This window comes from Bubalus bubalis, chromosome 21 (assembly GCF_019923935.1).
Source record: "Bubalus bubalis isolate 160015118507 breed Murrah chromosome 21, NDDB_SH_1, whole genome shotgun sequence".
Lineage (NCBI taxonomy): Eukaryota > Metazoa > Chordata > Mammalia > Artiodactyla > Bovidae > Bubalus > Bubalus bubalis.
In genome coordinates, this window is record NC_059177.1 from 51,174,914 (window position 1) to 51,186,446 (window position 11,533).

At 58.0% G+C, this 11,533-nt stretch overlaps 1 protein-coding gene across 1 annotated transcript; it reads left to right on the forward strand.

Moving 5' to 3' along the window:
- Positions 1 to 1,195: 1,195 nt before the first annotated feature.
- On the forward strand, positions 1,196 to 10,251 carry LOC102405660 (cytochrome b-c1 complex subunit 1, mitochondrial). The gene is made up of 13 exons (XM_006065162.4): positions 1,196 to 1,354; positions 1,606 to 1,746; positions 3,455 to 3,541; positions 4,604 to 4,733; positions 4,917 to 5,115; positions 5,657 to 5,736; positions 7,730 to 7,845; positions 8,047 to 8,190; positions 8,473 to 8,633; positions 8,723 to 8,808; positions 9,103 to 9,191; positions 9,496 to 9,571; positions 10,017 to 10,251. The coding sequence occupies exons 1-13, from the start codon at positions 1,286 to 1,288 to the stop codon at positions 10,079 to 10,081; spliced, it is 1,443 nt and encodes a 480-aa protein (XP_006065224.4). The 5' UTR covers positions 1,196 to 1,285; the 3' UTR covers positions 10,082 to 10,251.
- Positions 10,252 to 11,533: the final 1,282 nt, after the last annotated feature.

Sequence of the window (11,533 nt, forward strand, 5' to 3'; positions counted from 1 at the left end):
TTCCAAATAGGAAAAGGAGTACGTCAGGGCTGTATATTGTCACCCTGTTTATTTAACTTATATGCAGAGTACATCATGAGAAACGCTGGACTGGAAGAAACACAAACTGGAATCAAGGTTGCCGGGAGAAATATCAATAACCTCAGATATGCAGATGACACCACCCTTATGGCAGAAAGTGAAGAGGAACTCAAAAGCCTCTTGATGAAGGTGAAAGTCGAGAGTGAAAAAGTTGGCTTAAAGCTCAACATTCAGACAACGAAGATCATGGCATCCGGTCCCATCACTTCATGGGAAGTAGATGGGGAAACAGTGGAAACAGTGTCAGACTTTATTTTTCTGGGCTCCAAAATCACTGCAGATGGTGACTGCAGCCATGAAATTAAAAGACGCTTACTCCTTGGAAGGAAAGTTATGACCAACCTAGATAGCATATTCAAAAGCAGAGACATTACTTTGCCAACAAAGGTCCGGCTAGTCAAGGCTATGGTTTTTCCTGTGGTCAAGTATGGATGTGAGAGTTGGACTGTGAAGAAGGCTGAGCGCCGAAGAATTGATGCTTTTGAACTGTGGTGTTGGAGAAGACTCTTGAGAGTCCCTTGGACTGCAAGGAGATCCAACCAGTCCATTCTGAAGGAGATCAGCCCTGGGATTTCTTTGGAAGGAATGATGCTAAAGCTGAAACTCCAGTACTTTGACCACCTCATGCGAAGAGTTGACTCATTGGAAAAGACTCTGAGGCTGGGAGGGATTGGGGGCAAGAGGAGAAGGGGACGACAGAGGATGAGATGGCTGGATGGCATCACTGACTCGATGGATGTGAGTCTGAGTGAACTCCGGGAGTTGGTGATGGACAGGGAGGCCTGGCGTGCTGCGGTTCATGGGGTTGCAAAGAGTCGGACACGACTGAGCGACTGATCTGATCTGATCTGCGATTCGCAAACATGCTGTGCTTGCGCTTCCGGCCCGCTCGCCCACTCCAAGCACTCAGTGCAGTCGAGGCGCCCACGGTTCGTGAGAAACGTCGGGCACTCTCCCACGAGTGAAGGGGAAAGATGAACTGGATCCAGAACAGACCTGAGCAGGACGATGACTAGCCAGGGGCATTGATGCGCGCTGGTACCCAGGGACGCGAAGACAAGCAACAGCGACCTTCAGGGAGTAAGTTAATTTTTCCGATCTCCTCCGCCAGGGGGCGGCCGAGCGCCAAGACCCCAGTACTGCGCCTGCGCCTCGCGCCTCTACGCATGCGTGGCGCGGCCCAGCGTCCTCTGGCGCTTAGAAGATGGCGGCTTCCGCGGTTTGCCGGGCAGCTGGCGCCGGGACGCGAGTGCTGCTGCGCACCCGCCGCTCGGTGAGGTGGCAACGAGAGCGCAGAGCTGTGGGGAGCGGGGCTTCGGAACGCGGACCGGGAGCGGGCTGTTAGTGCCCGTAGAGAATGGGGAGGTCGCGGGGTCAGGGCCGTGGGAAGGTCACGGCCCAGGGCGCGAATGGGAGTCTCGTGGACCACCTGAGCACGGGGACGGGGATCCCACACTGCAGGCCTGCAAGCTGAGGCGCGACCCCCTACTCTAGTCCTCAGTCCCGGTCGCCCTTTTCCAACAGCCGGCCCTGCTGAGGTCGTCTGACTTGAGGGGCACCGCCACCTACGCCCAGGCCCTCCAGAGCGTGCCAGAGACGCAGGTCAGCCAGCTGGACAACGGGCTGCGAGTGGCCTCGGAGCAGTCTTCTCAGCCTACCTGCACGGTGAGCGGAGTCCGCTGTCAGGAGGGCGCCTCCATGTTGGGCACGGCCTCCTTTCCCAGGTCGGGGTGTGACCTTGGGCTCTATGGTTTGGGTCAGACTCTCCTCAGTCACCCTGAGGATTGACCCTCCTACTCCAGTCGCGATTCTAACCATGCCTTGACTTCGTGGAGGCAGTTCTCACTAAACCAATGCACATTTAGCATGTGATGCCTGCCAGTCAGGAGGCCAACTCCCTTTTCAGCTTTTTCTTTAGCAGCCCATTGGATTCAGAGACTTAGGTGACTGCCAGCCTCATGGCCCAAAGTTGTAATCCCTTGGCTAGATTGGAAATGTATTGCAAAAGAAAACCACTTGAAAATTCCAGTTAAATGGATAATTTTCCTGAAGATTGGCTCAAAGATAGATATCTTGGTTAGGTAAACAGGAGAGAAGATTCTCAAGAGGTGATCTGTCTTTTTCTCATTCCACCCCCACCCCCTCTCCAAGTGGTTTGATTGGTAAATTCTTTGAGTTTTCCAGGAATAATGTCCTGTGATGCAAGTTGTGACTGAACACTGCAAAAGGTGATGGGTAGCTTTCTTACTACATGACACCTGTATAAGCTGACACACAACCTGTTAAGAAAACTTGATCGAGAATGCTGTATTTCATGGACACTAAGATGCCCAGGGCTTCCCAGGTGGCTCAGTGGCAAAAGAACCCACCTGCTAATGCAGGAAACACAAGAGAAATGGGTTTGATCCCTGGGTCGGGAAGATCCCTTGGAGAAGGAAATGGCAACGCACTGTGGAATTCTTGCCTGGGAAATCCCATGGCAGAGGAGCCTGGCAGGCTACAGTCCATGGGGTCACAAAGAGTTGGATGCGACTTAGCGACTGAGAGCAAAAATGAAACAAAAGATGCCCTTGATCTTAAGGAGCACCGCTGTGCTCAAGTGCCAGAGAAAGAATGCTGTCAATTGTAATCAAGGAATACTATGGATTACAAAATGCATCTGTTGAAGGTGTTAGATGAGTAGTAGATGATGTTCATGTAAGAATTTATGGTATATAGCGCATACATGAACGTCTCTTAGAAAGTAGATGTGAGCATTTTAAATCAGCTACAATACAAATAGTAAAAGAAAAGATTAGATCTGTGTTACCATGGGGGTGAGTAGTGTGATGTGCATTTCACAGCACACAAGGAAGCTATTACAATTATAAGAATCTCTCATTGGGTGCCAAGGTGTGTTGGCAGTGTTAGGTGTCCAGGTCTGATTAAAAAGATTTTTTAAGTATGAATGAGCCTCCTCCTTTAATGACGAAAGAACGCAATCTCCAGGACAAAAAGAGGGTGTAATTTTTAGGAAGGAGAAAAAAAGTTGTTTGTAAGTGATTAGTAGTTTGCCGAGAAGAAACAAAGAATCAACTGAAAAGTGAGACTGAATTTAAGAATTTTCTGCAGTGACGGGACAGGTGAATGTGCAGTTAGAAGCTTCCCTGGGAGTCTCGTCACCAGCAGAGATCAGCAGGGATTAAAGGTGATGCAGCGTGACTAGTCAGTCAGCTGGCGCCCGAGCTTCCAACCTCGGGGCCTACTGAGAACATCTTCCCCACCTGGAACCGTGAACCCCTGTCTGGGGCTTGTTCTGGATCCCGCAGGGTCGGGTGTGAGTGGGGGCTGGGGTCTGTTTGTTTGTTACCTTTCTTGGTGATTTCTTGTCCAGGTGGGGGTATGGATTGATGCCGGCAGCCGTTACGAGACTGAGAAGAACAACGGGGCCGGCTACTTTGTGGAGCATCTGGCTTTCAAGGTGAGGCTCCTAAGTCCTGCATCTCCCCTGTACTGAGGGCTTCCTGCTGTCCCTCCTGAGTATGCCAGTCAGAAAAGTTAGCCTCCTCACTTAGGACTGTTAGCAAGGGGGCGGAGGGAAGCAATCTCTGTCTGGCTTTCCTGGGAGACGCCACGTGGGCCAGGCCTCTCCTGAGTGAGTTCTTACCTGGTAAACCCCTGCACAAGGTCCCCAGAGCCAGAAAAACCCCAAGGAGCATGGGAGCCCTGCTCTTCATCAGAAGCCAGGCCTGTGTTGTTTGCCTGCACAGATGTAGAATTGTGGATGTACACATGCATTGTAACAAGTCCAGCAACTTAGTTTTTGTAAAATGCTGTGTATCTCTGATTTGTAAAATCAAGTAGGAGCTTTCATGAGGATGAGAACAACCCCTTAGCCATCCTGTGTTTGCATGGAGTAAACAATGAGTTTCTAAACGAATGAAAAAAATAGAGATGATACGGGGTTGGTGAGGGTATGGAGCAGGAATGGGCAGCTAGCCAGCTCCAGCGTCACACATGTGCGTGTCAGTCTCAGCATGCGGGTGTGTGTCATTGGACAGCAGTACTCACACACACACATGCAGGACGAAGGCTGAGCCCCACAGAGGCCCCTGGCACACACACAGAATCATACATGGTGTGAGGGAGAGTGGGGAGCAGCATTGCCTGAGCACAGTGTGAGTTCACCTGACCACGGCTGTCAGTAAGCGAGGGCTGGTGAGGTCAGGCTGCCATGGGCGCTCTGCAGTCACATGCGCTCCCCCGAGCTGTCCCCCCTCTTGGTGTGGGGGTGCTAGATTTCTGTTAACACTTGCTTTGGGCATGCCCTTCTTCCCTGGCCCCTGGATGTCTCCATTCTGTCGGGCCACGATGCTGTTGCCTTGATGAGCTTAAGGCCTGCTGAGCACTTGGTGACCCCCAGACTCTGGGCCCTGAAACCCCATAGTCTTTGCTGAGGGCACTACCTTGTGGACCAGTGGTCCTGCTGGGACTTCAGCCTATGAGGATGCGGGATCTTGGGCTCCCATGTGGCTGGTTCCAGGGAACAAAGAATCGGCCTGGCAATGCCTTGGAGAAGGAGGTGGAGAGCATGGGGGCCCATCTTAATGCCTACAGCACCCGGGAGCACACGGCTTACTACATTAAGGCGTTATCAAAGGACCTGCCAAAAGGTAAGCCTGGAGGGCAGGGCTGGCACGCAGTAGGGCTCCCCGGGTGCAGAGGACAGGCGCTCAGGAGCCCCTGGCCTGACTGAAGAATGGGGTGACCCTTAGAGAAGGGCCTTGACACCAAAGGGGTCAGGCCTGGGGGGTTTATGCTGTTACTGTCTCCACACCTGTCCTCCTTGCACCCAGCTGTAGAGCTCCTGGCCGATATCGTGCAGAACTGCAGCCTCGAGGACTCCCAGATTGAGAAGGAGCGGGATGTGATCCTGCAGGAGCTGCAGGAGAATGACACGTCCATGCGGGACGTGGTCTTCAACTACCTGCACGCCACAGCCTTCCAGGGCACACCTCTAGCCCAGTCCGTGGAGGGACCCAGTGAGAATGTCAGGTGCGAGCTGGCCGGTCCAGGGGCAGGTCGTCCACTTATTGGGGCCTGGGCAGGCCACAGCCGCAGGAGTTTGCATTTACTTGGCCGAGTGCCTGTGCTGTTTATTTTCCTAATTCACACAACTGGAGACGTTTTCTGTGTTGCCACATGTTCCCCAGGAGTCTTTTTGAATGTTTGTGTGGTCCCCACTCAAATTGCGGGCTTTGTTTCCATGTGTGTGTCCTGCCAGCCTGAGGGAGGGTGCTCTGGGGGTCCCTCCACGTGGCTTCTTGTCCTCTGGTAGGAGGAGCCCTGCCGCTGCCCCTGAAGCCCCCATGTCAGCCCACACCCTCCTTGGAGGGGACTCCAAGCCTATCCTGAAGTTGGACGTGAGAGGCCCCAGTGAGGGCTGCCCTCTTGGCCCCAGAGTGGCAAGTGCCAGAGATGGGGCAAGGATCTGGTGAAGCTGAGTCTCCTTGTCTGTCTCCTCCGCCCCATTTCGTGTGACCCACATCACTGCGGTCTGGGAGCAGTGTTGACCCCTTGGCGGGGTGTCTTGCAGGAAGCTGTCGCAGGCAGACCTGACCGAGTACCTCAGCCGGCATTACAAGGCTCCCCGAATGGTGTTAGCAGCAGCTGGAGGTGAGCAGCGGGCTGGTTGAAGCCCTGTGGTAATGGGGGGTGGGCTGGGCTGGGCTACGGCCTTGATTAGCAGGGCCAGGTCTCCTGGTTCTGACTGTGGGGGATCCTCCATTCCTGTGGACCCTATTCCCGCCCTGTCCTGTCCTTGAGGGGCGTGACCTCGGTCCTGTGCTCTCTGAGGTGGGGTGGGATTCTGCTGGGCCACCTAGGGCTGCTGCTCGCCTTTCATGCACGCCTCAGTTGGCCTGCTGGCCTCTGCAGGCCTCAGGACTTTCTCAGGCTCACCTGGTCCTTGGAGACGCAGGTTGAGGCTGGGGGAGATTCAGGCCTCCAGCCTGTTCCTCTTGGCCTTGTGGGAAACCGGACATCGGATGGTAGATGCAAAGTGCCCCAAAAGGAAGGCACGGTGTGGTCAGGGGATTTTTGTGGGGGACTCAGAGGTTAGGGTGGAGAAGGCAATGGCACCCTACTCAAGTACTCTTGCCTGGAAAATCCCATGGATGGAGGAGCCTGGTGGGCTACAGTCCATGGGGTCGCTAAGAGTCGGACACGACTGAGCGACTTCACTTTCACTTTTCACTTTCATGCATTGGAGAAGGAAATGGCCACCCACTCCAGTGTTCTTGCCTGGAAAATCCCAGGGACGGGGGAGCCGGGTGGGCTGCCGTCTATGGGGTCGCACAGAGTTGGACACGACTGAAGCGACTTAGCAGCAGCAGCAGCAGAGGTTAGGGAGGTGCTTTTGAAGTACTTGTCATTTGAACAGAGAACTGAAGAGTGGTGGGATTTAGTTACATGGGGAGTGGGGGGTCTGCGCAGAGGGGCAGAGCAGTGTCACGGGCTCTGTGATGGGAGGCTTGCTCTGCTGCCATGTGGTCTTCCCTGGTGGCTCCGCTGTAATGAATCCACCTGCCAGTGCAGGAGACGTGGGTTTGATCCTTGGGTCAAGAAGATCCCCTGGAGAAGGAAATGCAGCCCACCCCAGTGTTCGTGCCTGAAAAAATCCCATGGACACAGAAGCCTGGTGGGCTACAGTCCATGGGGTCGCAGAGTTGGACACAACTTAGCGACTAAACAACAGCAGCTGCTGCCATGTCAGGGCCGAGTGGAAGCAGGCGGATGCAGGGAGGGCTTGTGGCAGGTGCCTGGTGGGAGGCGGCAGGAGGAAGGGAGAGAAGCGGATGAACTCAAGACGGGTTTGTAGATGGAAGCCTGATGGACGTCTGAGCCAGGAGGGGACAGGAGCAGGTCAGGGATGCCGCCCCAACGAACGGTAGCTGGCTGGACGAGAGAGACTGATAGGAGGAGCTCGGCTGGTGACCTTGGGGCTAGTGAACCAAGAGTAGTTTGAGCTCCTGACACATCAGACCTGCAGGATCTGAGCTCAAGGAAGGAAAGAATAAAAGGCAGAGGCACCTGGCGGCCTGTACCTGGGGGTGCCGCTTTGTACCACAGCGCCCACTGGTCAAGGGGCTGGGGCAGCGGAAGCTGCTGGTGGAGAGGAGGTCCGGCAAGGGCATGAGACATGAGTTTGTGACATTGCTGCTCCATGTCCCTGGCACAGGGGGCCCCAGAGCTAGTCACAGCTCTGCGTGGCGCTTCTTTGTGCCCTCTCACCAGCCCTACAGAATCTGCTTGAGGAAGGGCTGGAGGGGTGAGGCAGGACGGGTGGCCTCATGCCCAGGGGCACCAGTCTTGTGTGTGTGTGTGTGTGTGTGTGGTGCTGGTGAGAGTGCGTCACGTGAGGGCCCGTCCTTCAGTCTGGCTGACGTCTGCTGCTTCCTTGTGGCCGAGGTGGTGGGAGCTGTTGGGCCCTGGGGGTCTGCCCTGCCTGCTGCCGAGCTGGAATGAGTCTGTGGAGGCTCCTCTGCCCTCACCTGGTCCTGATGTCCTGTCTTGGGGGTTCTCCCATCGAGGCAGGACACGGGGTCCTGTGCCTCTGTGTGGCGTCTTGGGCCCGGCTGACCGGTAAGCACACTGTCCATCTCGGCAGGGCTGGAGCACCGGCAGCTGCTCGACCTTGCCCAGAAGCACTTCAGCGGGCTCTCCGGGACATACGACGAGGACGCTGTGCCCACCCTCAGTCCGTGCCGCTTCACTGGCAGTGAGGTGGGTGGGGGTGGCGCTCCCGTGGGCCTGGCTCTTTCACGACTCCGGAGGTGCCTCGGGAGTTGGGCCGGGGTCCCGCGGCTGCTGCCTCCCAGGCACACGTGGTGATGCTTGCATGCACACGCTCCCAGCCACACTTGGCACCTTTGCTGTCGCCGGGGCGGTCTGGCTGTCCCTCAGCTTTGCCACGTCCCGTTTCAGATCCGCCACCGTGAGGACGGCCTGCCTCTGGCCCACGTGGCCATCGCAGTGGAGGGGCCTGGCTGGGCCCACCCGGACAACGTGGCCCTCCAGGTGGCCAACGCCGTCATCGGCCACTACGACTGCACCTACGGTGGCGGCGCAGTGAGTGGACGGCGGGGACCTCGACTCGGGGGAGGCGCAGCTGGGCGGCGGCGGGGACCTCGACTCGGGAGAGGGGCAGCTGGGCGGCGGCGGGGACCTCGACTTGGGAGAGGGGCAGCTGGGCGGCGGCGGGGACCTCGACTCGGGAGAGGGGCAGCTGGGCAGCGGCGGGGACCTCGACTCAGGGGAGAGGGGCAGCTGGGCGGCGGGCGCTCATCCTGCAGATTTCAGGGGCGGGTGGCAGAGAGGAGGGCAGGTGCTGACCACCCTGGCCCCTGGTAGCACCTGTCCAGCCCATTGGCTTCCATCGCTGCGACCAACAAGCTGTGCCAGAGTTTCCAGACCTTCAACATCTGCTACGCAGACACTGGGCTGTTGGGCGCGCACTTCGTCTGCGACCACATGAGCATCGACGACATGATGTTCGTCCTGCAGGGCCAGTGGTGAGTGGCGGCCGCTGCTGGCCCTGGCTGCGGGAGGCTTGGGGACCGCAGCGTCTCTCAGGATGACTCCCACCTCGCCCCTGCCCTAGGATGCGCCTGTGCACCAGCGCCACAGAGAGTGAGGTGGTCCGGGGCAAAAACCTCCTCCGAAACGCTCTGGTGTCTCATCTGGATGGTGAGTCCTGCAGCCCTGTGGCTAGGGGTGGGGTGGGTATGGGCGGTGACAGTCCCAGCACGACCAGTGCTCCTGACCAAGACCAGCAAGGACGACGTTGGCGGTCACGTTGTGTCCCACCACTGCCCCTTCCCCAGGGGCCTGGGGTTTCAGGGACCCTTTGTGGGCGGGCCTGAGAAGCCCATGGATACAGGTCAGGTTGTACAGGTGAGGATTGTGGTCTAGGATCAGGCCGAGTCAGTGCAGAACCCTGGAGGTTCGGTGCGGGCCTGTGAGCCTCCCTCACCCTTGCAGGCACCACTCCCGTGTGTGAGGACATCGGACGCAGTCTCCTTACGTACGGCCGCCGCATTCCCCTGGCCGAGTGGGAAAGCCGGATTGCGGTAACAGGCCCCTGGGGGGAGAGGGCTTTGGGAGTCTTGAGCTGCCAACTCACAGAGGGTGGGGCGTTGAGGCAGACTGCTCCTGTGGGCGCCCCGGGGGTGTAACCGGGGGGCAGGGCAGAGGCGTGGGTGGCTGTGGGGTGCCTGGGGCCCGTGGAAGCCTGTGGCCAGGGAGCCCTGCCGCCGTTCCCCTTTCGGGTGCGGGGTCAGACCCTCGGTGTGTGGGGAGATCTTGGTCACTGGATGCTGTTGACTGGTCCCCAGAGGCATTGCCCCTTAGTGTGCCCTCTGCGTCGTCCTGTAGGAGGTGGACGCCAGGGTGGTGCGTGAGGTCTGCTCCAAGTATTTCTACGACCAGTGCCCGGCAGTGGCTGGATTCGGTGAGTCGCCTGGAAGGTCCGCTCTCTGGCCACCTCCTCAGGCTGCTGTCTGGGCCTCCCCTTTGCCTCTGCTTCCCCCCCTTCCCCCAACTTTCATTGGGAGCAGCAAGTTGGGGCCCCCAAGAGGCTCTGCCCAACTGCCTGGCTGCCAGGGAGTTCTTGCTTAGAAAACTTGTCCTGGCAGCTCCCTGACTCCCTGCCAAGGTGCCTCCATCAATACCCCACACCCGCCAGGTAACGGACACCTCCGCGTGTGGGGTGGGGCTCCAGAGGCCAGAGCGTGAAGGGGCAGGCTCAGCACCCCCTGGAGGAATGTTCTTCACCCTCTTTCCACTAAAGCCTGCCTTGTGCTGCTCTGGGCAGCTCTGAGTGGGGCGCGGCATGGGGCCAGGTGTCCCTGTACCACCCAGGTGCCCCACCCTGACGCCCCACCCTCTCCCCACAGGCCCCATTGAACAGCTTCCAGATTATAACCGGATCCGTAGTGGCATGTTCTGGCTGCGCTTCTAGGCAGGAAGCCTGTGCTTCTAGGCAGGAAGCCTGTGCTTCTAGGCAGGAAGCCTGTGCAGGCAAGAGGGCAGGGCCAGGATTCGCGGTCCCCCCACGACAAACACACCACCTCGGTCCTTCAGACCTGTGCTGCTGCTGACCCACCAACCAATAAAGTCTTGCATCGAGAACTGCGTCGTCCCTCTCTCGTCCTTGGCATGGAGTCCCTGGGCCATGGTGGGGGAGCGGGGACTTCCCCCGGGTCTGCGTGTCCTGGAGGCTCTGCCTTCCCACAGGCTGATGTGTCCTTAGTCAGGGGCGAACGTGGGGGCTGTAGCCTGGAGGCCGGAAGCCTTTGATGCCTGCGGGGAGCCGAGGCCAGCTGTTTGCAGTTAGCCACATGGGGGATGCTCCTCACCAGCCTGTCCCAGGAGAGGGGTGTGGGGGGCCATGGGAACTGCAGACCCAGCCTTTATCCTGCTAGGGCTCCCAGCCTAGGGATTCAGGTGGGAAGCCCCTTGTTGTGGGTCCTGGGGGTCACCCTCTGGGGGACCCTGGACCCCCCAGACCAGGAGAGCCCAAGAAATGTCCTCGAGGAAGCCGCCTCTGTGTGTTTACTCTGGATTCTGGGAGGAGGATAGCCCGGGGCATAGTGTTCCCATTTGGCTTCTCACTGCTGCCTGGACAGGCAAGGCAAGAATCCTTTGCCTCGATTTGCCGCTGACTCAGGCTCTAAGAATATCCCTGAGCTCAGTGGGGCCTGAGCCCCCTCCCTCGACGCGCTCTGTCCCAGGCAAGTCCTGAGCTGCTGGCCTGGCAGTCCCCTCCCCGTCTCCTGAGGACCTGCTGGAGCTCACAGCTGTCTAGTCCCCTTGCCACCTCTGGGCTCCGGTCCCCAAGGCAGGAGGGCAGATAGGCCCTCTTCCTGTCCCCCCCACCCTTCCAGTCAGGGTTCCTAGGAGCCCAGTGTGGGGTGGATGGAAGTGTGGGGCCCAGTTTGCCTGTGAGGGAGGTGGTGCTGGCAGTGATGGACAGGGTTCTGGGAGGAAGTTTGCTGAGAAGGCGGCTATTCAGAAGTGTCCAGAGCACCTGCAGTTCACTCCCACCACCCCGGTATTCCTCTCCCTTACCCTGTTTGTTGCCATGGCTGCCTGCTGTCCCATGTTTGAGCCCCGGGAGGATGGGCCTTGGTTTGTCTGCTAAGCCCAGGCCTGGCCCTCAAAGGCCACAGGTGTGCTGGACACAGCAGTCAAGCTCCCTGGGGTGACGTCCTAATGGGCCTTGCAGACCTAGCCAGGGAGTTTGATCTCTCCTCTGGAGGCGTACTGAGGGAGATGTGTTGAGGGTTACTGGGAAGAGGAGTGACTTGCTCAGCTGACAGCCTGGGGACTCAGGAGCATTTCCGTGTGGTCCCGGCGAGCCTTCACTGTGGCAGCTCTAGTAAGAAAGGGCCTGGGCTGCGGGGGGCACAGG